Source organism: Dendropsophus ebraccatus, chromosome 2, assembly GCF_027789765.1.
Source record: "Dendropsophus ebraccatus isolate aDenEbr1 chromosome 2, aDenEbr1.pat, whole genome shotgun sequence".
In the NCBI taxonomy this organism is placed as follows: domain Eukaryota; kingdom Metazoa; phylum Chordata; class Amphibia; order Anura; family Hylidae; genus Dendropsophus; species Dendropsophus ebraccatus.
Window position 1 is genome coordinate 197,176,011 of NC_091455.1, and position 27,971 is coordinate 197,203,981.

Here is a 27,971-nt window from a genome sequence, read left to right on the forward strand (position 1 = left end):
ATGACTAGAAATGGCTTTTGTTGCTTTATGTGCTTTATATACATTTCCTGCTAGTGTTCTCTGTTTGTCTGTCTTTCTGTCTTTGTTTTATAATCTAACATGGTACTAAAGTCTAAAACATTTCAGTGTTAATGTGAAAGGTGATCTGAATGATTCTCACATTATACTTACCTTGGGGGTTAAGTTATCTGTTGTGGATACATTAATGACATATAAGATTTGCAGTATATTGTTACACATAGGGGGGGGGCGATTTATCAAGACCGGCATAAATTAGGCCCTGCCCCCAATTGCCCTGCTGGATTCACTAAGACACACGCACGCCTGAGCAGGTGTAGATTTCCACCATGATTTACGCCGTAAATTATGATAAATGAGGCACGGGAGGAGGCCGCCTTGCCGCTCCCCCTTTCTCCCCCATCAGGTGAGCAGGACATATGGCAGGCGTACACCAGGGAGAACGAGCGAGTCTGCGCCTTCTCCCTGGCATTCACCCAGCCACAACAATGATAAATCTCCCCCTACATGTCCACCTTTGGGAATGTTCACAGATATTAGGGAGTTTCGTATAATGTAGTCTGCTGCTTAAAGTGGTATTCTTGTAATATCATTTTATTAAAGGGAAGATGAATCTAACCTGCTGATATGTCCCTATTGCACCAGGGCGCTGAGGATGAAGGTACATTTCTTAATTTTATCCTTGGCACTGGTTTCGTGCAGTTTGTAGTTTAATCCTGAGACTAGTATGGCAGTTTGGTGCACTGGAGGGCAAACTACCGCCCCCAGTGCACCAATCTGGCCCACCCCCTGCCGGCTGATATGCATTAAAAGGGGCAGACTGTCTGGGAGTAGATCGGTGCACTGGCGGTGGTAGTCCCATTCCAGTGCACCAAGCCACCTTACTAGCCTCATAATTAAACTACAAACTGTATGGAAATGGCACTGAGGATGAAGGTAAGAAACTTACCCTCATCCTCAGCACCCTGTGCGCAATAGGGACATATCGGTATATGAGAATTGACTAACTTACTAATAAGAAAACATATGTTGTTGTTTTTTTTGTTTTTTTACATTAAATGGCAGCAATGGCTCTACTCTGCTGCCACCAATGGCTGTGTCAGGAACTGCAGGGCTATTCAAGCTCTGGTGCAGCACAGTTACATGTTGCCAGCACTGCTACATGCAGATACTGACTCTCCATATTAGCATTAGAATGGACATTACACCTTGAAGTTTCCAATACAGTCATTGGTGGCAGCAGAGCATCCGTATTGTCCCTTACTGCTACCACTCAATGTAAAAAGAAAAATAAATACACACATAACCCCTTTGCTGCCACCAATGGATGTGACGGGAACCGCAGGGCTTCAAAAGCCCTATTCCCTGGTTAGCAATATCTAATGGGACCAGGGCTTCTGAAACCTGCCTGTTCGTGTTTCTTACCTTTTTGGACAATTAGAATTTTTTTCTTTAATTTATCATATGCCAGATTAATGGACTGAACAGTCTCTACACACTTTCATCTTGTGTTTCTGTTGCCCATGTTTCCTCCTTGTACAGACAGAGCACATCCCTCCTTACGATGTAGTGCCTTCTATGAGACCCGTAGTCCTAGTGGGGCCTTCTTTAAAAGGATATGAGGTAAGACACAAAGAATGGATGACAGAGTACAGAATTAGTAAAACAGTAAAAATAAAGCGGCACTCACCACCATATACGTGAAAACATCAGTGCTTGTTTATTTTCTCCGTCCATGTCAACATACGAAATTCAGCAGGTAAGACGCAGACAACTCATGATGGTAACCTGTTACCATCATGAGTTGTCTGCGTCTTACCTGCTGAATTTTGAATGTTGACATGGACAGATGAAATAAACAAGCACTGATGTTTTCACATATATGGTGGTGAGTGCCGCTTTATTTCTACAATTTTACTGAACTTTCATTGTACTGAATCTATCAGAGCTGAGCATCCCACACTGAAACCATTTTATTTGCCTACACTACTAAGTCCAGCAATCCCGGAATGATACGGAAATTTACTTCCCCGTCATATAACAAAGCATGCTGTGCCGGTCTATAGCTGATACTTTGTTTTATAGAGTACAGAATTACATGAGGTGACCCGATTTTGCTTAGTGTCATGGCTGCCAGGAGGAATGGTATAACTATGCCAGGAATAGTAATATTTATTATTTTTTTAACCCCTTAGGTGACGGATATGATGCAGAAAGCATTATTTGACTTTTTAAAACACAGATTTGAAGGGCGGTAAGTAATAGGTTATTTAAAGTGGAAAAAAATACACTGAACTTATGCCACATAGCCTCAGTATGGGTCTATGTTCTGTATGTTGGACAGATACACAGCAGTCTATGGATGTCCATTGTAAGGTCTGTATTGGGATGATCACAGTCGCTGTCATAGTCAGATTTTTTCCACTGGTTAGTTAGCATTCTGTTAGGATTTGGAATAGCGGTCATGCTTTCAGCCTGCGCTGTGCGGACCTGGATAACATCAAGTAGAGAATACTTGCTGGGCTGCCAGGAAGGGAAACCTTGTTCCTTAAAGTGTACGTTCACCCTGAACTATCTTCTGGCGTGTCAGTGAGATGGGAGAAGACAGGCGGCCAGATTTACTAAAACTGTCTACTTCTTACACAGTGTAAACTTAGACTGGACAGTCTGAGAATTTGCCAAATTTATCAAAGTCCAATACATCTGGTGCATCTGTGTACTGGGTAGCTTATGTTTCATCAAACTATTTTACAGACCCCACAATCCATATAAGCTAAACCACCCTACTCGATATGGAAATGGCATGGTTGTGCTGCTGTATACTTCAGCATAGCTTTATAACAATATCCCAAGGTATACGTCATAATGGAGGATGATGAACAAGATGTCAATTGGGCCTTACATTGCTCAGTACTGTTCTATAATGTCCTCTGTGCTGCTTCTTCTGAGGGTGTTCTATACAGACGTAGGGAAGCAGGATTGTCCTTTTTGTGTGTGCAGTGTATAAGAGTATACTCTACCTCAGCCTTTAGGATGGAAAACAAGATATGAATGGGAATTTGCAATGCTCAGTACTGCTCTATACTGCCATCCATGCTGCTGCTTGTGACAATGTTATAAAGACATAGGGGAAGAAGATGTTCTTTTATGTGTATGCAGTGTATGAGTGACATAAACCTCAGACATGATGTTGAAAAACAAGTTGAGATTGGGGCCTTATACTATTCAGCACTATTTCATAATGTCCTACATGCTGCTTTAGCTTTTGATGGTGTGTTATGGAGACATAAAGGAGTAGGATTGTTTTTCCTATGTTAGCAGTGTATGGGAGTAGTGTATCTAAAACAAGGATAAAAAAACAAAATGTAAATACAAACTTACGCTGCTTAGTACTGCTTTATAATGTCCTTTGTGCTGCTACTTGTGTGGATGTGTTACAGAGAAATAGGGGAGCAGGATCTTCTTTACTGAGTGTGTTATGTATGGGAGAAGTATACCTCAGAATTCAGGCTGAAAAACAAGATGTGAATGGGAACTTACACTGTCCAGTACTGCTTTACAATGTCAGCCATGCTGCTGCTTTATGGTGTTATAGAGACATAGCTGCTAGCATACATCCACTAGCTCAAGTAGAACTGAACATTAAAGATGAATCTTAGAGAGGGAGAAAACATTTAGAAAATGATATATACAAGTTATATAATGACCAGAAATAGTGCGCACACTACTGCTTATCCTTAAAGGGTAAGAGGTTAAAGGGTTTGTTCAGTATTAAACATGGGTGCCGATGCATTGTTAGTATGCACTGTAAATATTTTATCTGAACCCAATTCACTTCTATGGAAATGTGCTGCCATACTTGCCCTTACCAATAGGCACTGTTTATGGAAAATAGCAGCCATGTTTTTTTTTTTTTATACTGGGCAATCCCTTTAAATTTAGATTTAAGTTTATGTTATAATTTTATTATCATTTAGATCATTGCATAAACATGGATATAGTTATTAGCGGTCACAGAATGACTATAGATCAGGTAATGTAAAAGAGAGCAGGCCCAAAAAGCTTGGGTGACTGTGTGACTACATGACACCTCCATAGTTGCCAACATGGCGGCTGCAGCTTAGCTCCTTCTTAGACCCAGCTACAATCGGTAGACAAAGGAAGAAATAAGCAGAGCAGATCCCGGCACAGCTTTGGTTTTTGATGACTGCAGATGTGCTTTAATAAAACGTTATTATCGGAATGGCTTCCACTATCAGCGGGATCCATCTGAAAATAGAACACGGCGAGCATGTATTTCACATTTGGCAGCCATCTCCAGGCTGTTTACGACCATCTCTAGCCCGCGCCTTATTCGATAAGGATAACCATGGGGAAAATTAAAGTACCCTGCTCTATTTTCGGTTGGTTCCTGCTGATAATAGGAACGGGTCGGCTAATAACAATATATCAAGGTTCCCTAAAGCTTTCTGTAAAGCAGCTCCAAAAATAGGGTATCATTTCAGATCCGGGTGACATATTGAAGCTTTTGTAATGAAAAACTACAACCCCCATCATGGCCTGTCAGGGCATGATGGGAGTTGTAGTTTTGCAACAGCTGGAGACCCACAGAAATGAAATGGGCATCACTACAGTAAGTCATTGCCTTTTTTCTATTTTTTTCTTCTGATATGTCTAATTTTTATAAAAATTTTATATATTTTTCTCCAGAATATCCATCACTCGGGTCACCGCTGACATCTCGCTTGCCAAACGTTCAGTATTAAATAATCCAAGCAAACATGCAATTATAGAGAGATCCAATACACGATCAAGTTTAGGTAAGTTCATACCTGCCTTCTTATTATGGATTTATTATAGTAATATGTTTGACAAGACCATCTACTTGTTTTCTATAGACTTTGGGAATATAGTCCGGTGGCTGCTTGAAAACTCCAATAATTTTGTAATATGCAAAGAAGAGTCCGTGGAGCCTTATTTAAAGAGTCACTGTCGTTAAATTTTTTTGTGCAGAAATCAATAGTCCAGGCGCTTTTAAGAAACTTTGTAATTGGGTTTATTAGGCAAATATGCCATTATCTGCATTCAAAAAGACTTTTCCCAGGTCCCCCCCCCCCCCCCTCTCCTTTCTGTCATTCACTGCTCAGAATCAGGAAATCTCGACTGTCGGATCCTGTCTGAGCTATGGAGAGAGGAGGGGAGGAGGAAGAAGCGAGATTAGTCGGCAGCAGAGAGCAGAGAACAAAGCATTACTCTGCGGGGGAGCTATTTAGAGTGCTACTCAGAGGTCAGTGGTGACTGTCAGAGGAGAGAGCCATGATGTTGCTGTAAATTAACTCTTTGTTCTCCTGTTTTGGTGCCTCCTTTCCCTCTCTCCATAGGAAAACCATGAAGACAGGGGGGAGAGCTTCAAACTGCTTTTTCATGATAAAAATTCATTTTTTGGCTAATAAACCCAATTACAAAGTTTCTTAAAATCGCCTGTACTATTGATTTGTGCAATACAAAATTTTAACGACAGGACAGTAGTATTGGAGTAAGACGGCACTCTGTAGGGTGGAGGTGCTCGTGGTAGAAATGGATCCCAGTCGTATCCCGGCACTCACCAAATTCTTAAATGCTTGTTTATTAAGTGTCACATCAAGCAGGTACAGATGGAAGATGCATTTAGGCCTACGACCTTCATCTCTCCTGATAAAGGCCATAGGCCGAAATGCGTCCTCTTTCTGTACCTGCTTGATGTGACACTTAATAAACAAGCATTTAAGAATTTGGTGAGTGCCAGGATACTCCATTACAGTCAAAACACAGGACTAGCCAGATATTCCTTTGGGAAGGACCCAACCACCAAAACCACCAAGTGGCCCTAAAAGTCAATGTAATGACAAGGGAAAAACCAAGGCCAGGTATCCATCTACAGACAGCTGTTTCAGGGTGTTGCTCCAATAATTTTGTAATAGTGTGTGGCACAATGACTTCAAGTAGGTTCTCAAGAATAGACATTATCTATTCATAGTATATGGCGTGTGCGAGTATGGTAAATTATAGGGTTAGGGCAAGATTATCAGCTATCCACAGGAGTAGAGATAAGTAGAGATGAGTGTGACCTGAGCATGCTTGAGTCGGATTGCTTAGCATTTCATTACTGGTGGCTGACGGAGTTGGATGGAGCCCTACATGTCGAGCAATCCGACCCATGCATGCTCTCTAGCGACAAGTATGCAGGGCTCCGACCACTGATCATAACAACAAGTGAATGGAGTAGCATTGTGCAAGCTCAGCTGCCATTCCATTCACTATATATGGAACAGTCAAATATACTCAAGTCTAGGGCTCACCTGTCTCTGGAAGGGGTTATCCAACAAAGTAAGCTCCCATCCACAGGATAACTGGTTGATTAGTAAGGATCTAAACACTGGGACCCCCACCGATCACAAGAAAAGAGGTCAATTGTTTCCTAAGTAAAGTATTAGAACTTACAAATTTTGCCGTGTTCTGTGCTCAACTATGTTTAGAAGCCCCATGGAGATTAAATGGAGTAGTGGTTGAGCATGTCCACTGCCACTGTATTCACTTGGGGTTGTAATTACTGAGGGTCCCAGCAATCAGATCCCTCACTAAGCAGATACTCTCCTGTGATCATTATAAGTCTATGATCACTATAAGTTTATGAACAGTATAAGTCTATGGAGTGAGTGTGCAACATCAGGGAGAAACAGTGTGGAGCTTCAACCTGCTGGTTCTCAGCACCCTGCCTGACCCCACTGATGAAAACTTTTTAGATGTCAAAAGTTTTCTCTAATGACAGTTACACTTTAAATGATAGAATACTGACTACACATGCATTTAAATTTAAAGGGGTTCTTTAGAATAGTAAGAAATTCCCTGCCACTCCAGTGGTCCAGTTTCAGGATCTCTCTGCTACCATAGCAGTGACATGGTCTAATGTGGGCATTGTGGGACCCTGTGTGAAGCGCCCTATCCAAAAACCCTGTATAGTAGTGCCCCTCCCGGGGACGTTTCAGCATGACTTCTAGGCAGAGCCATTGATTCATTTAGTCTTGTAAAGTCATACTCTTTGTATGTGTTCCAATTAACCCGGAAAAATAGGAAATTAGTCACACCAGACGCCTCCTTGAAATGGGAACATTTGGAAAGCAGAACTTCTTTTACTTAAAGAGGCTGTCCAGGCTTAGACAAACATGGATGCTTTCTTTCAGAAACAGCCCCACTTCTGTCACCAGGTTGGGTGTGGTATTGCAGCTTCCATTGAAGTGAATGGAGAGGAATTGTAATACCACATACAACCTGAGGACAGGGGTGGCACTGTTTTTTGCAAGAAAGTACCTGTGCTTTTTCTAACCTGGATAACCCCTTTAATGAACTGACGGCCTGTATATTATATATGTAGATTCAGCTCGGCTCCTAACAGTGACTATAGAAATATAATTTATATTCTGTTTGGTTGCCATATTTTCCCCATGTCCCCCATGTCATACATGCACCTGTCATCTCCCCCCTCAATATACATGTGTTCCTCTCAATGGCCTTGGTTTATATCATTATTCTCTCCATTAATGCCCTCCCACCCATCTCAGATGGTTTTGGTATGTACTGGATACACTGTATTGTGCTTGGATTGTTTTCTGTGTGTGAAGTGATTCATAGACACGTTGTGAACCCTCTGAACACTGTGGGGATGCGTATAACATCGAGCATTAGGCAGTCATTCTCGTGAAATTTCCTTGCCTCATTTTCCCCATTTATGTACTTGGCTTCCCCAGAATTCTGCTGGTTGCCCTTGGAATCAGACAGCATCTCCAGTTGTGTCATGGCCGCTGCCGCAATGCCCAGGGAACCAGCAGAATTCAGTATTAAAAATTAATGGAAAAGAAGACTTCAAGTACTCATGGATCCACGTAGTCATGCAAATTACGAACACAAGTCCCAGCCAATTTTTGTTCAAAGGGGTTAACCTATTGATGGCCTGTTCCACTGATGGGGAATTTTCAGCCCTCCAGCTCTTGGTAAACTACAATTCCCTTAATACCTAGGCAGCCAAAGTGGTATCTTTGGCCGTCCAGGCATGATGGGTAATGTAGTGTTGCAACAGCTGAAGGGCCACAGGTTCTCCATTATATATGATATATGGCCCTGTCCTATACTTGTGTTCTGTTTGTTGCCCATAGCAACCAATAACAGCTCAGCTTTCGTTTTACCTGAACAGAAATGAAAGTTAAACTGTGATTGGTTGCTATGGGCAACAAAGAGAATCTTTGATTCTGATGCTGTGTGGGGGTCCCGGGTGTCAGCGCCCCACAGATCAGCTATTGATTATCAATGAATTTTCTCTAGACAACCCCTTAAAGTGTTAATATATTGGGGGAGATTTATCAAACATGGTGTAAAGTGAAACTGGCTCAGTCGCCCCTAGCAACCAATCAGATTCCACCTTTCATTTTCCAAAGAGTCTGTGAGGAATGAAAGGTGGAATCTGATTGGTTACTAGGGGCAACTAAGCCAGCTCTACTTTAGACCAGTTTGATAAATCTCCCCCATTGTGTCTGTGTGTGTGTGTTATGTGTTTAATATGACTCCTAAAACCTTCAGACCCATTGACTTCAAACTCCCATTGAATCAGGAACTACATCTCCCACCATGCTCTGAAATATCTGTTTGGTACCAATAAGTAAAAAAAAAACAAACAGTAAAAACATGACAGAGAAATACGTTGTGTCTAGCGCCATCTATTGTTAGTTACTGTAACATGCAGTTCACCGTCCTGTTCTGGGATTGATTATTCAGGTCTGTTGTTGTAGCTCTATTTTGGCAATATATTCGCCTACAAGTTTTAGTGCTACATGTGATAGTGATGTCCCATAGACTTACATGGGGAGGTTGTTTTATTTTGGCTCATTCTAACAATCAGTCAGGGTCTAAACACTTAGCCCTGGACTTAGATGACACGTCAGAAGTTTAGGGGGCATCATGGACTATGTCTACCAACATCATAGAGCTGGGATGGGGAACCTTCGGCCCTCCAGCTGTTGCAAAACTACAATTTCCATCATGCCTGGACAGCCGAAGCTTCGGCTGTCCATGCATGATGGGAATTGTAGTTTTGCAACAGCTGGAGGGCCAAAGGTTCCCCATCCCTGTCATAGAGAAAAAGTGAAAAGAATCACTCTCTGAGAGCAATCCTGCTCTGGTGGGCTTCGGCCATCCATATATTATAGACAAAGCTTCCCCTACAGCACCTTCCTCCTTCAACAGCACCACCCCTATCTCCAGGTTGTGTGTGGTATTACAACTTTGTTCCATTCACTTTAGTGAGCTGCAATATCAGACACAACCCAAGGACAAGAGTGGCGCTGTTTCTGGAAGAAAGTAGCCTTTTGAAATCATGAATAGCTCCATTAAGGCAGTCAGTACTAAAATTTGTTACAAATATATATTCAGCGCTTTTCAGGTTAATTTTGCATGTGTTTTCAGGGCTTCCCCTTCTTGTGACTGTTGATGTGTTATATGGTTGGCTTTATTTTATACAAGAACAAATATTGGTTGGTTGGTACATATATCTGCTGCCATTATGGTAAAGGCCTGAATTGCACAAGTCACCTATGTACTATGTTATTCTGCTAAGTCATCTATCCAGCCATGTCCTTATTTCCGGGCTCATTGTGGCTGCTACAAAACTACCGGGTACATTGCTGTTCTCTTATAACATAACGCCTGTTCTTAAGGGTCGCAAAGTGACTTCTACAACCTGATAAGTACTATTTCCCAAAATGCACTGCAAACAGTGCATCTATGGGCTATCCTTAAGGTTCTTGGTAGGAGGGGGATGCAGCTTCTCTCTCTTGTTTTAGGGCCATGCTGCGAGAGGGGAAAGGTGCACCAAGGATGTGTGTGCGTATTTTTATAACACTCTGGCACCCTCATCTGGTTGTGTGCAGCATGTCATGGAGATAAGAGAGTGGTCAGCCGTAAAAGAGTATAAAAACCTAAGTGGATAAATCCCCCTGTTATTTCCTGTACTCAGAAGTAATAGGATTTATTATTGGTTATGCACAAGTAACTTTTTTTTCCTTTTTTAATTGGCAGCGGAAGTTCAGAGTGAAATTGAGCGGATCTTTGAATTAGCGAGGACGCTGCAGCTCGTAGTTCTAGATGCCGACACCATAAACCATCCAACGCAGCTTAGCAAAACTTCCCTAGCCCCCATAATAGTCTATGTGAAGATTTCTTCCCCAAAGGTAAGTGTATGGACACGACTCCATTGTAAAAAAAAATTCAAACCCCCTGACTGTATAATCCCTGATTGTATAAACAACTGATAACCACTCCCATTATTAAAATTAGGTTCACACCCATCTGACTATTAACACAATTGTCAGACAAATTGTAGCTCCACGTATCTCAGGAGCGGGAGGGAATACTGAGAAACTGTAAAAAGCTATTGGTGGGACAATAAGTTATGAAAAGTGACTCTGTCAGTAGGTTTATGCTGTCCAGTGACAGAGAAGCTGAACAGAATGATGTATCACTAATATTATTCTGTGCAGCTGATCCAGAGATCTCCTCCTGAATAACATGGACAATAAGTAGTCCTCTCCATAATGTGCATGAGCCCAGTAGTCCTGGATATTCATGAGAAGCAGAATACTCCGCCCACCAGCTGTTGATTGGCAGTTATCTATCCATGCTGTGTATAGGCAGACACCTGTCAATCAGTAGCTGGAGGGCGGGGCAAGGGATGTGGCAAAAATCCTATTCTCCTGCATATTAGGAGAACGGCTGAAGGTTTTTTCTTAAAATAATATTTTCATCTTTTAATGTACTTTTTCAGGTTTTACAGAGGTTGATAAAATCAAGAGGAAAATCTCAGGCAAAACATCTAAATGTCCAAATGGTGGCAGCTGACAAACTAGCACAGTGCCCTCCGGTGAGTCTTCTATTCTGTTGTCTTCCCCTCCTCCACTCTTTTGTCTTTAAAAAATGTGAGAAATATGTTTAAAAAATAATGGTGTGCAGGTGGCATCAACTGTGAGGAGGACACTTACTGTACCTGCATTGCCCTGTGTATAACAGGCTGAATAAGCCACTCTGTAGCCAAGCTCCACCATCCATGCTTATATATAATAGCGAAGAACCCAAGTCCAGGGACTAGATTATCACCTAGACAGATTGTTTCAGGAGCTTGAATACAATAATGGAAAAGAAGAGATACATGTTTTCTGTGTTTTTGTTACTTTGTATACTTTAGTGTTACTTTAAAGGGGGTACTCTGGCGAATATCGTTTTCTTTTAAAGAAAGAGAATAGGAAGTGTCCAAAGTAGTAGCAAATGCCCATAGGAAACCTCTCCTACTCTGGACAGTTCCTGTCTCAGACAGAATTGGCAGCAGAGAGCACCGTGCCAGACTGGAAAGAATACACCATAGGGAGTCCTGGAAAACATGGATACAACCATAGGCCATAGGCTATATCTATGCTTCCAGCCTCCCTAGGGCTGCATCCAACTTCTTCAGTCATCGGTATTCAAATGCTGAACGAACGGACTTAAGCATGCTGGAGTTGCGCTCATCATCAGAGTATCTAGTAGACCTCTTTAAACATATAACCTTCACCAATAAGAAGCATATTAGTACTCTATGTACAGTTAATAAACCATTGCTGGATGATTTTATGGTGCTTAGTAACCTCTATAAGGGGGATAACCTCTGCAATGTTTAGGAGATGGATGGGTCTTCCCTGAATCTTTGTGCTACATCCCTATGCATGTGGCTGGGTACTGCAGACCATCCTTACTCACTTACATGAGTTGAGCTTTAACCAGATAACTTGTTCTGCTCTGACATTGATGTACAGTCTTAATTTAAAGTGTCACTGTCGTTTAATTTATTTTTTATTTTTTGCAGAAATCAATGGTAGAGGCGATTATAAGAAACTTTGTAATTGGGTTTATTAGCTGAAAAAGGCATTTTTATCATGAAAAAGCAGTTTGAAGCTCTCCCCCCTGTCTTCATTGGTCTCTATGGAAAGGGGAGGGGTGGAGGACGATGAGGCACCAAAACAGGACAACAAAGAGTTAATTTACAGCTACATCACCGGGCTTTCTCCTCTGAAGTCAGCACTGACCTTTCTGACCTCTGAATACCGGCTTTCACACAGGTCCCGCTGTGTAATCCTTTGTTCTCTGCTGACGACTAATCTCCCTCCTCCCCCCTCCCCTCTCCTTAGGTTACACAGGGCCCAACTGATGTTAAAGGTACAAACCCACTTGCCGGATCTGCAGCGAGTCTCCTTGCTGCGTTTTTGCAGCGAGACTCGCTGCAGATCCCAGCCCTATACTTTCATTAGCAGAGAAACTCGCAGCAGGGATGTACATCCCTGCAGCGATTTTGTCTGCAGCCCTCCCCATTAACCACCTAGCCACCGGACATTATACATTACCGGGTCCCCGTTCCTGCTTGCTTCGGGGCTCCCGGTGTCTTCACGGCCCGCCCGGCCAATCAGTGCGCTGCGGCGGGGCAGCGCACTGATTGGCCGGGCAGAACGTGCCGGGAGCCGCCGAAGCAAGCAGCAACGGGGACCTGGTAATGTATATCCTGCCCGCCCCCCCCCCCCCCGCAGCCCCGATCGCCCCCCGCACCCCCCGGCCGTACGATAGCCCCCCGCAGCCCCGATCGCCCCCAGCCCCCCGGCCGCACGATCACCCCCCGCAGCCCGTGCGGCCGGGGGCTGCGGGGGGCGATCGTGCGGCCGGGGGCTGCGGGGGGCGATTGTGCGGCCAGGGGGTGCGGGGGTCTATCATGCGGCCGGGGGCTGGGGGCGATCGGGGCTGCGGGGGGCTATCGTACGGCCGGGGGGGGGGGTGCGGGGGGCGATCATGCGGCCGGGGGGTGCGGGGGGCGATCATGCAGCCCTCCCCATCAACCCCCTAGCCGCCGGACATTATACATTACCAGGTCCCCGCTCCTGCTTGCTTCGGCTCCCGGCACGTTCCGCCCGGCCAATCAGTGAGCTGCCCCGCCGCAGCGCACTGATTGGCCGGGCGGGCCGTGAAGACACCGGGAGCCCCGAAGCAAGCAGGAACGGGGACCCGGTAATGTATAATGTCCGGCGGCTAGGGGGTTGATGGGGAGGGCTGCAGACAAAATCGCAGCAGGGAATCGCAATCCGGCAAGTGGGTTTGTACCCTAGAGAGTCGAGATTTCCTGATAATGAGCAGTGGATGAGAGAGAAGAGGGGGGGGGGGGGCTGGGGAAAGTCTTTTTGAATCCAGATAATGGAATATTTGCCTAATAAACCCAATTACAAAGTTTCTTAAAATCGCCTGGACTATTGATTTCTGCAAACAAAAAATAAAATATGACAGTGACACTTTAAGGTTAGGTAGTTAAGATCCAAGAATACTCCTTTTCGAGCTGACCACCTTTCGTATCCACCACCATTGGACAGCAGGGGTTCGGGAGGCCACCTACAGTCAATGTTGGTGAGACGTCAGTCCATGTATGAATAGCTTTAATACAGTGTAAATTTTCTTTCTCCATCACACAAAAGCAATCAACATCTGAAATCAATGGTACAATGGGCTTAGCAGGCCACATGTATCCCACCATGCAAAATGAGGTCTCCAGGTTCTGCCGAGTTCCCTGCTCGGAGATCCATCTTTGAAAAAAGCAATTTAGAAAGCAGATTCATTTAGCAATGGGGCTCCTACTTGTAATTGTCCTTATGTCTCAGTCTCGTCTTCGTCCCCTGTGAATTGATAGGGTACAGTCTCATGAATTTTTCATCACATAACAGGCTGGCTCTGCGGCGGGCAGGTGGCAGGTTCTCATGTAGCGGTATAGCCGGCCAATATGATGTAAGACTATACAAAACTAAGTGAGCGCAGCAAATCAATATGAATACAAAGGCCGATGAGTAGACTATTTAATTTAAAATTTTCCCTTTTTTTTTTACATTTCCTATATACTTATGTATGATGAATCACTACTAGAGATGAGTCCGATCATTCGACATTTGAATACTGGTGGCTGAAGAAGTTGGATGAAGCCCTAGGTAGTCCTGGAAAACATGGAGACAGCCATAGGCCATAGTTTGTATCCATATTTTCCCGGGCTCCCTAGGGCTGCATCCAACTTCTTCAGCCCCCGGTAATCAAATGTCGAATGATCGGGCTCGAGCGTACTGGAGTTGCGCTTATCTCTACTCAATTCTTCCTGAGACAACACGACCCTTGTCTCCTGTTCTGGTGTGGTTTGCAATTATGCTCAATTCACTTCAATGGAACTGAGTTTCAAAACCTGCACCCAAACTGGAGATGAGTGGTGCTGTCTCTGGATGAAAGTAGCCATGTTTTTCCTGGATAACAACTTTAAAGGGGTTATCCAAGATTCAAATAAAACACACCTACTTTCTTGCAAGGACAGTACCACCCGTGTCCTCAGCTTCTGTGTGTGTGTTACAATTTGACTTAATTTACTCTGATAGAACTGAGCTGCAAGCTGCAAACCCACCTCCAACATGAAGAGTCCTCTTTAAGGGTCCTCTTTAAGGGTCCCCTTTAAGGCTATGTTCACACTATGTAAAACTACGGCCGTAGTTTTCAGGGGTGGAACATAGTCTTATTTCCCGGCCAGAGCGTACACACATCGTATGCGCTCTGGCCGGGATCCCATGCGGCGCCTGAAAAAACTGACAGGTCAGTTTTCTGCGGCCGCAGAAAGACCTGTCAGTTCACACAGTGAAGCGAGCGGCTACGGCCGCTTGCTTCACTGTGGGCTATGGGAAGCTCTGATGCGCCCCCATCAGAGCTCCGCGGCCGGAAAGATCACCCGGACGGTACTTAAGTACCGGCCGGGATGATCCGGGCAGAGACCCGCCGTTCCGTGACCCAGCCGGGGTCACGGAACGCCAGGGTGTTCACGTAATGTGAACATAGCCTAAGGATGAATAGCACAGTTTTGAGGACAGTGTCGAGGATGTAGTTATGGGTCACATTTTCTGGGAGAATCACACAGCTCAATTTTCTATCAAAAATTCTCCACCCCATCTAGTAAACTTTGTAGCAATTCTGTCTATCAAAGAAAACTAATTATCCAGTAGACTGACCCAGTAGAGTACAGAGGCTCCTCCAATGGGTGCAAGCGTTTGAACATAAGACAACCCCATTTGATGGCTTCTCAATAAAGAGGTTATCAAGAGCTACAAAAACATGGCCACTTTCTTCCAGAGACAGCACCACTCTTTAGTTCAGGTGTGGTTTGCAGTTAAAGTGACGCTGTCCCCCCCTTTTTGCATTCTGACTTCTTTGCACAGGTGTAAAAGATAAATTTAGCGGTTTTCTTACCTTATTTTATATTGTACGTCATGGTGCTTAAGTAAAAAGTGATCTTTTATCAACTACAGATTGTGCTAAGTGGGCGCCTCTCCATGACATCATACGCACATAGGCCCTGCCCCCTGCTGACCATTGGAACAGGCTGGCCTAAAGGTCTAGGCCCCACCCCCTCTAGGTCAGCCCATACCAATGGGTGTCGAGGGGACGGGGCCTATGTGCCGATCACATCATGAAGGGGCAGGGCCAATGGTGGTGCTGTGGGCGGGGCTAAGTGGCGCTGTTCCAGTTAAGCCCCGCACACTTATCACAATCTGCAGTTGATAAAGATCACTTTTTACTTGAACAAGCACCATGACGTATGATATAACATAAGGTATGAAAACTGCTAAATTTACCCATTACACCTGTGTAGAGACGTCATAATGCAAAAAGGGGGTGACAGTGTCACTTTAAGCTCCATTCAATGGAACTGAGTTACAAAACCAGCACCCAAACTGGAGTCTCTGAAAGAAAGTGGCCATGTTTTTGTAGCGTTGGAAAACCCTTTTAATTCACTCACAATATTTATTATAGGAGACAATATAGGTTGAAATTAAAAGTGAAGATGCACACGTCCTTTAGAGACTGACCACGGTAATTCCCTTTTGCCAATCCACCATTATGTGCTGTGAATGACAAAAACTGCCGGGTATCACTGTGATCATGTGATTTCCTTACTAACCCTCTATAACAATGTTTTCTAGGAAATGTTTGATGTTATATTAGATGAAAACCAACTTGAAGACGCGTGTGAACATCTAGCGGACTATCTAGAAGCCTACTGGAAGGCGACCCATCTACCCAGCAGCAACCCACCAAATGCGCTCTTATCCCGGACATTAACTACAGCAACGCTTCCCGCAACCCCCTCCTCAGCCTTGAATGCACAGGTAATATGACTGATTGTGAATGTATGTTGTGTGCATGGCTCCATCTAGGGCATACAATGTTGTTGTTTTAGTGCAGTGCAGGCGCCAGATACAAGGTAGGGCATACAGTGTTGTTGTTTTAGTGCAGTGAAGGCACCAGAAACAAGGTAGGGCATACAGTGTTGTTGTTTTAGTGCAGTGCAGGCGCCATATACAAGGTTGGCATTTTGCCTTCAGCAATTCTCTAGCAAATCCACAATGCTCAGGTAAAGACAATATGTCAGACTAAACATGACTTCCAGCTTTTTCATTTACAGTGACGACTTAAAGGGAACGTGTCGCCAGAAAATGATTGTTTAATAATTGTTGGTGATGTTTTTTCTAATTTACCATTTTACTATCTATATTATAAAATAATCCTGAAATCTTGCAGTTTTTTATTCTCATCACTGAGGCTAAAAATAAGCTGATACTTCCTGTTCTGTATGTGATGATAAGGAGGAGGCTGCTGTAAAGTGATCTGTATAACATTACAATGAAAGATGACACCATTAGATAAAGAAGACAATATATGATGCCCACAGCTCAGCCTTCCCCTCCCTGTGGAGAATAAGTACAGTTTTCTATTCATGTTGATGGGGCAGCTCCTGTCTGTTGTTGACTGTTGTTGTCTATGTCATGTCTCTAAATGCTGTTTAAACAGCTCAGGCAATATGGTTCAGTTTCAAGCTCTAATCAATAAAAAAAAAAAAAAAAAAAAAAAATCTTGTACAGATTTAGAAAACATGGCTGCACCACACCTGTGCGATATTGCAGCCCAGCCCCACTAAGCGTCTCAGTTGTAACATTGTACCTCACCTGTGGTATAACTTTATAACTTTTTTCTGGGCTAAAACCAGTTGATGGCCTATCCACAGAATAGAGATCAGTAGCTGACCAGCGTGGTAACAATACCTAGCTTCCCTGCCAACACCCTTTACATTGTGCAGTCCTAGGGTACTATTACACAAAGCGATTTTTCAACACTTAATGATCTCAAACAACTGCTATTGCGAACGACCTAAAATCGTTCGCCCAATTACACGGAACGATGATCGTTACTTATGATGGTTCTTGCAGTCGTCTTGTCATCGCTATTGCGTTTGTCGCTACTGCGAACGACCGAACGACGTCTTATTCCATGCGAACGATTTACGATAAAAATAGGTCCAAACTCTATCAAACGACTAACGATTTCTCGTTGGTCGTTTAATTGTTGTCTGCCATTACACTAAACGATTATCATTCAAATCCAAACGATCTAACGATTTTTTTGAACGATAATCGTCCCGTGTAAGAAACCATGGCTCTGCTGAACAGCTGATAGGGTGCCGGTTGTTGGTACCCTACTAACTGCTCATTCTGTGGATAGGCCATCAGTAGAATGAGGGCGGGGGTGGTCATGTAGCTGTCCCCTCCATTGCTTACATTGGCTCGCTATCTCTTTTAGATGAGCTATTGCGTTTGGCCCAGTCCCAATGGGGCTATAAGAGTCATTATCTACATTTTCCCGCTGCCTAAACACTCCCCTAGTAACACTGTTAGCTCTAACAATTCCATTTGGGTTATTTTTCATCTTTATTACCTTTAGTGCTGCCATAATGGAGTCTGGTGGAGCTATAAAAGAGTTATTGTTTTTAATCAAGAAAGAAATGGAATATGTACGTTTGTTAATATGACCGAAGAATCATGACCCAGTTCTTTCTGTAATGATGTGTGACTAATCTCAGCCTGACGCATTTGATGTGTCATCCAACCCTGCTGATTTAATAGGAATCAGCTGATCATCCAGTGTATAGGGTGGTAGCTATGTGTTTCCATATGTATATCAGGGGTGTATATCAGGGGGCCCAGTGGCCCACTCCTGCAATACACTGAGCCCATTGAGTCGTCATCATTTGCAGCACCTCCTGGATGCTGCAAATGTCCCTTTAACTTCAAGCATTCCTGACGAGCACTTGCAGTTGAATGTTAAACATTATGACTACACTTGACAGGTTTGTGGTCAGTTGGGAGGGGGCCCAATTAAAAGTTTGCTATGGGACCCAGCCATTTCTAGTTACGCCCCTGTATGGAGGTAAAGGAAGAAAGAAGTCAGCTGACAGCTTTCTACTCTGTATGGCCTGTTTAAAGCTGGAAATACACAATAGATATCCCCCCCGTAGGTATTATACATATAGCATAGTAGAATGGGTTCTAAATATGAAGTGGGAAGTATGGAAGCAGCTTATATGTCTCTTGAACAAAAGTGTATGAAGTTCTGGAATTTAATTGCCCAATCCTTGATCTCTTCCATTGGGGGAAAGTTGGACGACCTCCATACACATTAAAGACCTGGATAGTCCCAACAAAATCGGTAGTTTGGCTGACATTAATATTATATATAGGACCATCTTAAAGGGGTATTCCCATCTGGGCTTGTTATGTCCTATTCATAGATGATGGCTGGGAGTCCGACCACCCAGACTCCACTGGTCACGAGGACGGAGATGATATACAATAAATCAAGCACTCAGCATACCTGCATGACCGCCATGCCTGGTGCTCCAGCAACAGTATAAAAATAGAACTGGATTGGGAGTGGTAGTTTACGGGAAGTCAGCTGACTTAGGAGGGACCATTTCCTGAGACACATACAAACTTTCTGGTGGCCTGAGTGCTGGTCACATGACTCAGCTACAGTAATGAAACAAATGGATGTAGCAGAGCTTGAGTGAAACAGAAGGCACTGAAGGAATAGTGGTGTTGAATGTTTATTATATGAGCAAAGGAGAGTCCCCTTTTTTCTGTACTGAGTGGTATTCTTCACTAGAAGCAATGCTTGGAGGGGAGAAAACCCCTTTATTATGGCATACAATTAAAAATAAATTAGGAGTCACAAGAAGTTAGAGCATGGTCCCATAAAATTGTATACGTACCATATCACAAAACCTGTACAATGTGGATCCATAATATGATGATGATTAATAGATCTATACCCAAAATATTATGGTTAGGGTTGGAAAAAGCTTCAATGTTCAAGATAATTTTGTCTAACCTATGTTGTATTGGTAATGTATCCTCAGGGCTCCCAAGTAGAACAGAAAAATGACCCTCCGGCACCAGAAAGGACCGGGTCGGTAGAAGAGGACGCACCTTCTGAGGAGAAAGTGACAAGAAAGTCTCAGCACCGATCTTCCGCGCAGCACCACAATCATCGAAGTGGAGTAAGCCGAGGCCTCTCCAGGCAGGAAACATTTGACAACGAAACACAAGACAACAGAGACTCCGTTTACTTAGAGCCAAAGGACGATTACTCTTCCGAGCATGCTGATCCTCAGGAATCCCACCGGGATCACAACCATAGAGACGAATCCCACGGAGGTAGTGAACATAGACACAAAGAGTCTCGACATCGGACACACGAACAAGACAGGGAGCAGGACCACAACGAATGCAACAAACCCCGCAGTCGTCACAAATCAAGAGAACGACATAGCGAAAGGGACGGAGAGGTTTCCAGGAAACGCAACGATAATGAGTGGAACCGGGATGTTTACATCCGTCAGTAACTTTCGACACCTTTCTATGTGTTGACTTTTTTTTTTCCGATCTTGTACAAGAACCCTTACAAAATTGTTTGAACCTATGCTGTAAAACATCTAGCGTCCCCTTCTGTATTTTCTATGTTTTTCTCCTTTTTTTTTTTCTCCTTTTTTCTTTTTGGCTATTGCCGATACGGCACCAACATAGGATCTTCTTTTTACTCTTTTCACTTTGAATTGCCATGGTTCCTCTACAGATCTGTTACCAAACCATGTGTTTAGCCGTTTTCTGTGACAACCACTTGAATGCTGTATGTTGCCATCAAGATATTGTTGCTGTTCTAAAGCAAGTGATGATGTTTTGTAACCTCCTATTTTTAGAAGAAACCTATTTTGGGCATAAAAATGGTGATTTCACCTTTTTTTTTTCCTTCCATATGTGTTCCACTTTTGCACTGTTAGATCTCTATATTAATAATATGTCGTGGCTGCAAAAGTGATATCAGACTTGTGAAGAGACTACTAAAACATTGCATTTATTTTTGTATTTTTGGAATGCACCCACCTACTTTGAATGTTGATTTCAAAGCCACTATTTATTTTATTTTTTATGTTTTTTTTTTTGTTAGTTTTATTTTTCCGGCCTCCCGTCGTCTACGTTTGAGAGCAGAGTTAAATATTGCCTTATACTCACAATGTTTCAGATGAATTTTCTATGTAACGTTTCTCTATGTTGGTTATGTTTTTGTTGTTTTCTTAGCCCTGCATGGTTAATCGTTTGACTGTACAGCGTTGTACGTTTTTACATCATGCTTTAATAGTCAGTGACTGGAATTAGCATGGAGACATAATGGTAGGACTCTTTTAATTTTTTTTCCGATAGAATATATATATATATATATATATATATATATATATATATATATATATGAATCGGCTACTTTACTGGGGTTCAACGAAAACAGAAAAGTGGTTGATTTGTTGATAGTTAGGTCATCCTTTTACTATTATCTGTATGTAATTTATTTTATTGCAGAACCACTGTTATAAGGGGTATTTCCAAAGATTAAAGGGGCTTTCTAGGAAAAATACATAAAAAAAAAAAAAGATACTCACCTCCCCCAGTTGCCCTGTTGTTGCTCCTGTCTAGTCTAATGGCACCCACTGCAGTCTTCTCCTTTGGATGATATTTTGTGCCTACATAGCTAACCACTCTTGATAAGGCACTTTTCTACCATCAATAAGAAGCAGGGACTGAAGACTTGACAGCAGCAACAGCAGAGGAGTCAGTGTAGGTGAGTATGCAGACTTTTATTGTGGGCTATGTTCACACAACTTCTAAATGATGGCGTTTTTTAAAGATGGCTGTCATTTTGACGTTATGTAGACAGAGATTTATAGTGCACACTAAGGGATATAACAAAAATATACATTTTTATTCAGAAACCCCCTTTAATGCGGGCAACAAATGAATTGATACCTTAGAAAATTTTCATGTGATTAAAATAAGAAACTTAAACTAGATTTTGAAGATATTACACACCTTTGATTAAGTTTTTTAATGCAGTTTTAGAAGTAGATTTAAAAAAACGACAGAGGTAGAATCTACTAGAGTCTACTTTGGCTTTAATAACAGCATTAAAAAGCTGCATCAAAATGGCAGGTGTGAACGCACCCTATAGTGGTTATTCAGAATTATGGGGAAAATTCTTTGAGAAACAGCGCCGCCCTTGTCCTTGGACTGTGGTATTGCAGCTTAGCCTTATTGCTTGAATGGGGATGAGCTGCAGTAGCAGACACAACCCATAAACAAAGACTGGAGCTGTTTCTGGACAAGAAGCAAACTCAGACAAGAGTTATGTTAAAAAGCACTTGTTAAAAATGTTGACGTAAGTTTTCATTGATGAGACACCCACTGATCACTGAAGGGGCAAAAATGATCAGCTGAAGGCTGTGCTCCTTTGTCTATGGGTGGTGCTATACAAATAGGAGTCTATGATTCTGCACATAGCTACCCCCTCCAAGCAGAGCCAATCACAACCCAAGGGGCAAGTGTTAGCATTAGCACCTGGACCCCTCCCAGCAAAACCACTGACAAGTCCCTGCTTTATAAGATAGGACGAAGGGGGCATTCAGATGTGCACGGTCCATATACTTGAACGATGTGCTGCGGAACAGAATGCGGCGCTCCTGGCATCATGATTATGATGCCGGGAGCTCCGAATCAGTTTAACTCTTCGTGCTACTGTACTGACACAGCCCTGCGGCGATATCAGTACTGTAGTGCAAAGATCTTAATTGATTCTGTGATTCCAGTTCATAGCACTGTGTCCATATATAGGGAACGTGTAAATGCCCCCTTGCTTTTTGACATTTTTCAGGAGTACTTGTCTGCATTTGCCAATGGGGATGTTTACATCCGGGAAGGAATGGATTTACTGGCAGCAAAATCTTATCTTTATTTTCAATTATTGGGCATAAACGTGAGATCCCACTGGAGGGTCCTCACCATTATAGGAGGTGGGAAATATAAAAAAATATATAGTGCATGGGTAAATTTGGTGGAAGCAAAGTGGTTTGGGAGGACTATTGGTTGCCCTAATCATACAAACAGTAGCTCCTGGCATACAGTGGAGGCAGCCAATATGTAGACAGACCTAATAGTCTTTAACAGAGTATAACTATAGGGGGTGCAGAGGATGCATCCACACCCGGGCCCTGGGGCCTAACAGCAATGCTTCCACATGTAATGCTTCATTTCCCCTGTGGTGGTGCTGTAGGGAAACTGAACACTTGCTGCTAGGTTTCCCCACAGATTGTAGCCGATCACTGGATGCCGCAACAGCAGGAAACCTTCTGATCACCTAATTTTTTTTACTCTTCTTGAAAAAAAAAAAAGATGTTCCAAACCATCTAAATTTTTCGGTGTAATGTCATCAGATCCTAACAGGTTTTGTGTGATCATGACTCTATTTTAAATGATCTATTTAATCGAGGGAGGGTGTCGAACAGTAGGGAAATTGAACTCATGCTGTCAGGTGCTGAGTGGCACCACCCTGATGACTGGTTCGGGCAGCATAAAACCTGAATAATCAGTATTTAATTACTGGTGGCTGAAGAAGTTGTATGCAGCCCTAAGGCTGCCTGGAAAACATGGATATAGCCTTAGCCTCAGGGCTGCATCCAACTTTTTCGGGGTTCGCTCATCTCTATTGGGGATATCAGCACTGAGACCCCGAACAATTAAGACTTTAGACATGTCAAAAGTTTTTATAAATAACCGAAACATTTGAATGAATCCGCCAAATCTAACAGCAGTGAAATCTTACTTTACTTTCTGTCCACATAATGAACAGTAACCACCACTATTCCCGAAGTGTCATCTGTTTCATCTAAGCTCTACTGCAACCATAGACTTCATTACAGTATGTGGGTCATGTGACTCTGTTTTGGGGCAGATGATATGTGGAGGAGGGGGTGTGAGTGAGATGTGCCCTAAATGCAACAACAGATCACAGTGACCTAAAGCAGTCAGATACAGGGCAAACAAAATATACTTACCGCCGGTAATGTAAAGCCTAGCAAGGGGGTCACAATGCAATTTTCCTACCATATTAGTCAAAGAATCCACAAATTATATCAACATGACCTTTTTTTTCCTGATTTGGCACTTAAGGGTCCATTTACATAGAAAGATTATCTGCCAAAGATTTGAAGCCAAAGCCAGGAATGGATATGAAAAAAATGTGACCTGATCTCTGTTTATAGTCTGTTTCTGGCTTTGGCTTCAAATCTTTGCCAGATAATCTGTGTAAACGGACCCTAACATAAGTTTTCCCCTCTCAATACTACAACATGGCTTCCTCCATTGTGTGTCGGCACTACGATGCTTTATGGTTCCCTGTAAAAACCCTGAATATTTAATAACCATAGCTGTAAATATATACAGAAATATCTATATTTATATCTGTGATATTTAAGAAAAAAAATATATATATATATTAGACATATACACTTGCACCGGTGAGTATTATCATTGCCAAGCAGCATTTTCATCGACACCACTCATTATGAAGTCCTGAAATTCCAGTTTTTGGGTTGATGATAACACTTTGGTAAAATTATATTTTTTATTTTATTTTATTTATTTTTTTCAATGAAAAAAAAAAAAGATTTCAATCTAAGCTTTGTTGAATACTGTATATGCATATTTGTGGAAAGTATGTTTATTTTCGAGAACCCGATTTGTAAGCATTTGTATATACTTCAAAACGGCCTTTGTAGATATTGGACTGTAGGTTTCTGTAGACATGTCGGACTGTTAAATGGATTTATTTATTTATTATGCTATATTACAAAACGGTGGCTGTGAAAAAAACAAAACAAAAAAAAAAACAACAACAACATGTTATTCTTAACATGTAGACATCTACAACAAACAAGAGAATGATGTTCCAATAAATCGAGCAAGTTTTTTTTTTCTTCCTATTTTTCAAATCAAACGCGAATAATATTTGAAGTCAAATTTCTTTAATCTGGCAGCGAAAGAAAATCTGCAAATATAAACGTGAACTCGCAGAACTAGAAGGATTGTGAGAAAGGAGAACCAATTCTTAGCCGATATATATATATATATATATATATACAGTGGTGCCTTGGATTACGAGCATAATTCGTTCCTGGACCGTGCTTGTAATCCAAATCCACTCTTAAACCAAAGCAAATTTTCCCATAAGAAATCACTGATATGCAGAAAATATGTTCCACACCCCAAAAATAATGATTTATTATTCTGAATAACATGTAAAACAGATGAAACAAACATTCAGAAACAGCAGAATATGTGATATTATAAGTTACTGTACAGTAATGGAGAGGATGGGAAACACAAGGGCTGAGAGAGACTGCAGGAAGGAATGAGCAGGACATATGTGGTCACAGTATAGCAGCACTCTTTGTGGGGAGAAAAGGGTTACAGCTACCTCCACGGTCCTGTCCCCTGATGCAAGCCCCAGCCTGAAGTGGATCTGCTATGATTTGGAAGGTGAAGGAGACTTCCTGGGTCAGAGTACAGTGCTGTAGACCCCGCTATGCAGACCATGCCATTCCTCCACTCGCGCTCCCACCCAGTACAGGAAACTCTTAAACCAAAGCAATGCTCTTAAACCAAGTCACAATTTTGAAAAACTGTGAGCTCTTAAACCAAAACGCTCTTAAACCAAGTTACTCTTAAACCAAGGTACCACTGTATATGACACTGTGCTAGTGAAATTTAAAATCATACCCTAGTGAATGCAAGTTCTGTTTTTTTTTTCCCCTGAATCATCTGGTTTCAGAAAGTTATACAGATTTGGAAATTACTTCTACAAAAAAAAAAACTTGCAGTATTTATCAGCTGCTGTATGTCCTGCATGAAATGTTTTTTCCCAGTCTGATGCCACCTCTGGCCGTGATAGGAACTGTCATTAATAAATCCCTTTAGAAAACTTCTGCTCTGGACAGTTCCTGACATGGACAGAGGTGGCAGCAAAGAGCAATGTGTCAGACTGGAAAGAATATACCACTTCCTGCAGGACATACAGCAGCTGATAAGTACTGGAAGATTCAAGATTTTTAAATAGCCCCTTTAACTGTGTTAAGACTAGGGCTCGAGCAACTGTTCTCAACATAGCGATTGGTGGCCGTGTCAACAAAATTTAAAAAAATCAGCAAAAAAAAAAAAATAATTTCATATATATATATATATATATATATATTGTAGGGATCTTCCCGGGGGATGGTGTGTTTGGACACAGTTCAGGCAGCAAACTTGGGCTCATAAAACAGCTTTGGGTGTTTATTTGTAGCATAAACAGTCCAGTAACATAAATACAGCAACACTGTGCAGTGAGAATAAACAAAACAAAAAGTCCTGCCCGTCTGGGCGCTTACTAATACAGCAGGTTACCTCTCTGGCACTTCAGTGATCAGTATTGCGGGGTGTGAACAGGCCCCAGCAGCGGCTGTCTTCCCAGCTCTCACCAAACAGCATGCAGGCTGTTCACTCCTGGCTGAGAGAGAGACCTGTACACTGAGCACAGCTTTTGCCTTCTCAGGCTGATTGGGATCAGAGCTCACCTGATCCCAAAACCCACACTGGATCGAGGGGGAGGGAATGGCAAGTCCCACTACCAAAACCTACCTGCCATTCCATGTAAGTCCAGGCCCGGCAATAATAAATAATAGCTCAGCAGCATAACACTGCTGAGCACAGATGCCTCCTGGACTCACCATCTCACACTGTGTATCAACCTGGGTGAGATGTACATCCCCTCGAGCACTTTACCAGTGACATGTCCACATATCCCCCCCCTCTTCTTCAGACCGGAGGGCTGAGCGTATTGTCCCCACAGGCAGTGTACCCTTGATAGGGCGTCAGCATTTGCCTGTAATTTCCCTGGCCTGTGTTCCACAGTGAAATTAAAGTTTTGTAGGGACAGAAACCACCTAGTCACCCTTGCATTCTTCTCCTTGTTTATTTTCATCCATGTTAGGGGGGCATGGTCTGTCACTAACTTAAATCTCCTGCCTAGTAAGTAATACCTCAGGGATTCTAGGGCCCACTTCACTGCCAGACATTCTCGCTCAACTATGGCATAGTTTTTCTCGGCCGGGGATAGCTTCCTACTCAAGTACATCACCGGGTGCTCCTCGCCATTCACAACCTGTGAGAGGACGGCACCTAACCCTGTGTTAGAGGCATCTGTCTGTACTAGAAACTCTCGCCTAAAGTCAGGGGTAACTAGCACAGGGTGTTGGCACAAGGCAGACTTAAGGCTTTGAAAAGCCTTCTCGGCCTCTGGAGTCCATGTCACCATTGCGGACTTTGCACCCTTTGTCAGGTCAGTTAGTGGGGCTGCAACTGAAGCAAAATTTGGCACAAACCTTCGGTAATAGCCCGTAATACCCAGGAAAGCTCTGACCTGTTTCTTTGTGAGGGGTTGAGGCCAATTCTGTATTGCCTCGATTTTATTTAGTTGTGGTTTCACTAACCCCCTTCCAATAATGTAGCCCAAGTATTTGGCCTCCTCTAAGGCTAGTGCACACTTCTCTGCATTGATGGTTAACCCCGCATCACTTATGGCATCTAACACCGCCTGGACCTTACAGAGGTGACTTTCCCAATCCGTGCTAAAAATGACCACATCATCGAGGTAGGCAGCAGAGTAACCACGATGTGGTCGCAGAATCAAGTCCATCAACCTCTGAAAAGTGGCAGGGGCTCCATGTAACCCGAATGGCATCACTACATATTGGAAGAGCCCATCAGGGGTGGAGAATGCAGTCTTCTCTCTAGCCTTAGGAGTGAGTGGGATCTGCCAGTAGCCCTTAGTGAGATCGAGGGTAGTTATGTACCTGGCATTACCCATCCTTCCTATCAACTCATCTACCCTGGGCATGGGGTAGGCATCGAACTTGGAGATCTCATTTAACTTTCTAAAATCATTACAGAACCTCCAAGTTCCATTGGGCTTTGGGATTAACACAATCGGGCTGGACCACTCGCTCTGGGACACCTCAATGACTCCTAGGTCAAGCATACGTTTTACCTCGGATGATACCGCCTCCCTCCGGGCTTCTGGTATCCTATAGGGCTTAAGGTTTACTCTGCTTCTAGGCTCAGTTTCAATATGATGACTAATGAGATGCGTACGCCCTGGAAGGTCAGAAAACTTGTTTTTATTTTTCTGCAGGAACTCCTTAGCTTCCTGCTTCTGGGATACTGATAGGGTGTCACCAATCCTGACCGGAGGGATTGGTGGTGACAGATGACCAACAGGCTTTGTCGCCACCAAGGATTCCCTGTCTTTCCAGGGCTTGATCAAGTTTATGTGATAAACTTGGAAAGGCTTCCTTCTACCTGGTTGGTGTACCTTGTAGTTGACCTCACTGATCTTCTCTACAATTTCATAGGGACCCTGCCACTTTGCTAAGAATTTGCTTTCTACTGTGGGAACAAGTATGAGGACCCGGTCACCTGGGCTAAATGTCCTGATTCTTGCAGAACGATTGTAAATTCTGCTTTGGCCCTCTTGCGCCCTCTGGAGGTGTTCCCTTACTAGGGGCATTACAGTGGCTATACGGTCCTGCA

General features: G+C 43.0%; 1 protein-coding gene across 3 annotated transcripts in view; it reads left to right on the forward strand.

The window, feature by feature from the left end:
• Nucleotides 1-24,303, forward strand: part of CACNB2 (calcium voltage-gated channel auxiliary subunit beta 2) — a 195,717-nt gene extending 171,414 nt beyond the window's left edge. For all 3 annotated transcript variants that reach the window (XM_069959030.1, XM_069959031.1, XM_069959032.1), the window contains 7 exons: nucleotides 1,561-1,641; nucleotides 2,214-2,272; nucleotides 4,729-4,838; nucleotides 10,123-10,274; nucleotides 10,868-10,963; nucleotides 16,113-16,298; nucleotides 19,382-24,303. In XM_069959030.1, the coding sequence (XP_069815131.1) occupies nucleotides 1,561-1,641; nucleotides 2,214-2,272; nucleotides 4,729-4,838; nucleotides 10,123-10,274; nucleotides 10,868-10,963; nucleotides 16,113-16,298; nucleotides 19,382-19,867 (1,170 nt within the window). In that variant the 3' untranslated portion in view covers nucleotides 19,868-24,303. The remainder of the gene's footprint in view (nucleotides 1-1,560; nucleotides 1,642-2,213; nucleotides 2,273-4,728; nucleotides 4,839-10,122; nucleotides 10,275-10,867; nucleotides 10,964-16,112; nucleotides 16,299-19,381) is intronic.
• Nucleotides 24,304-27,971: the final 3,668 nt, after the last annotated feature.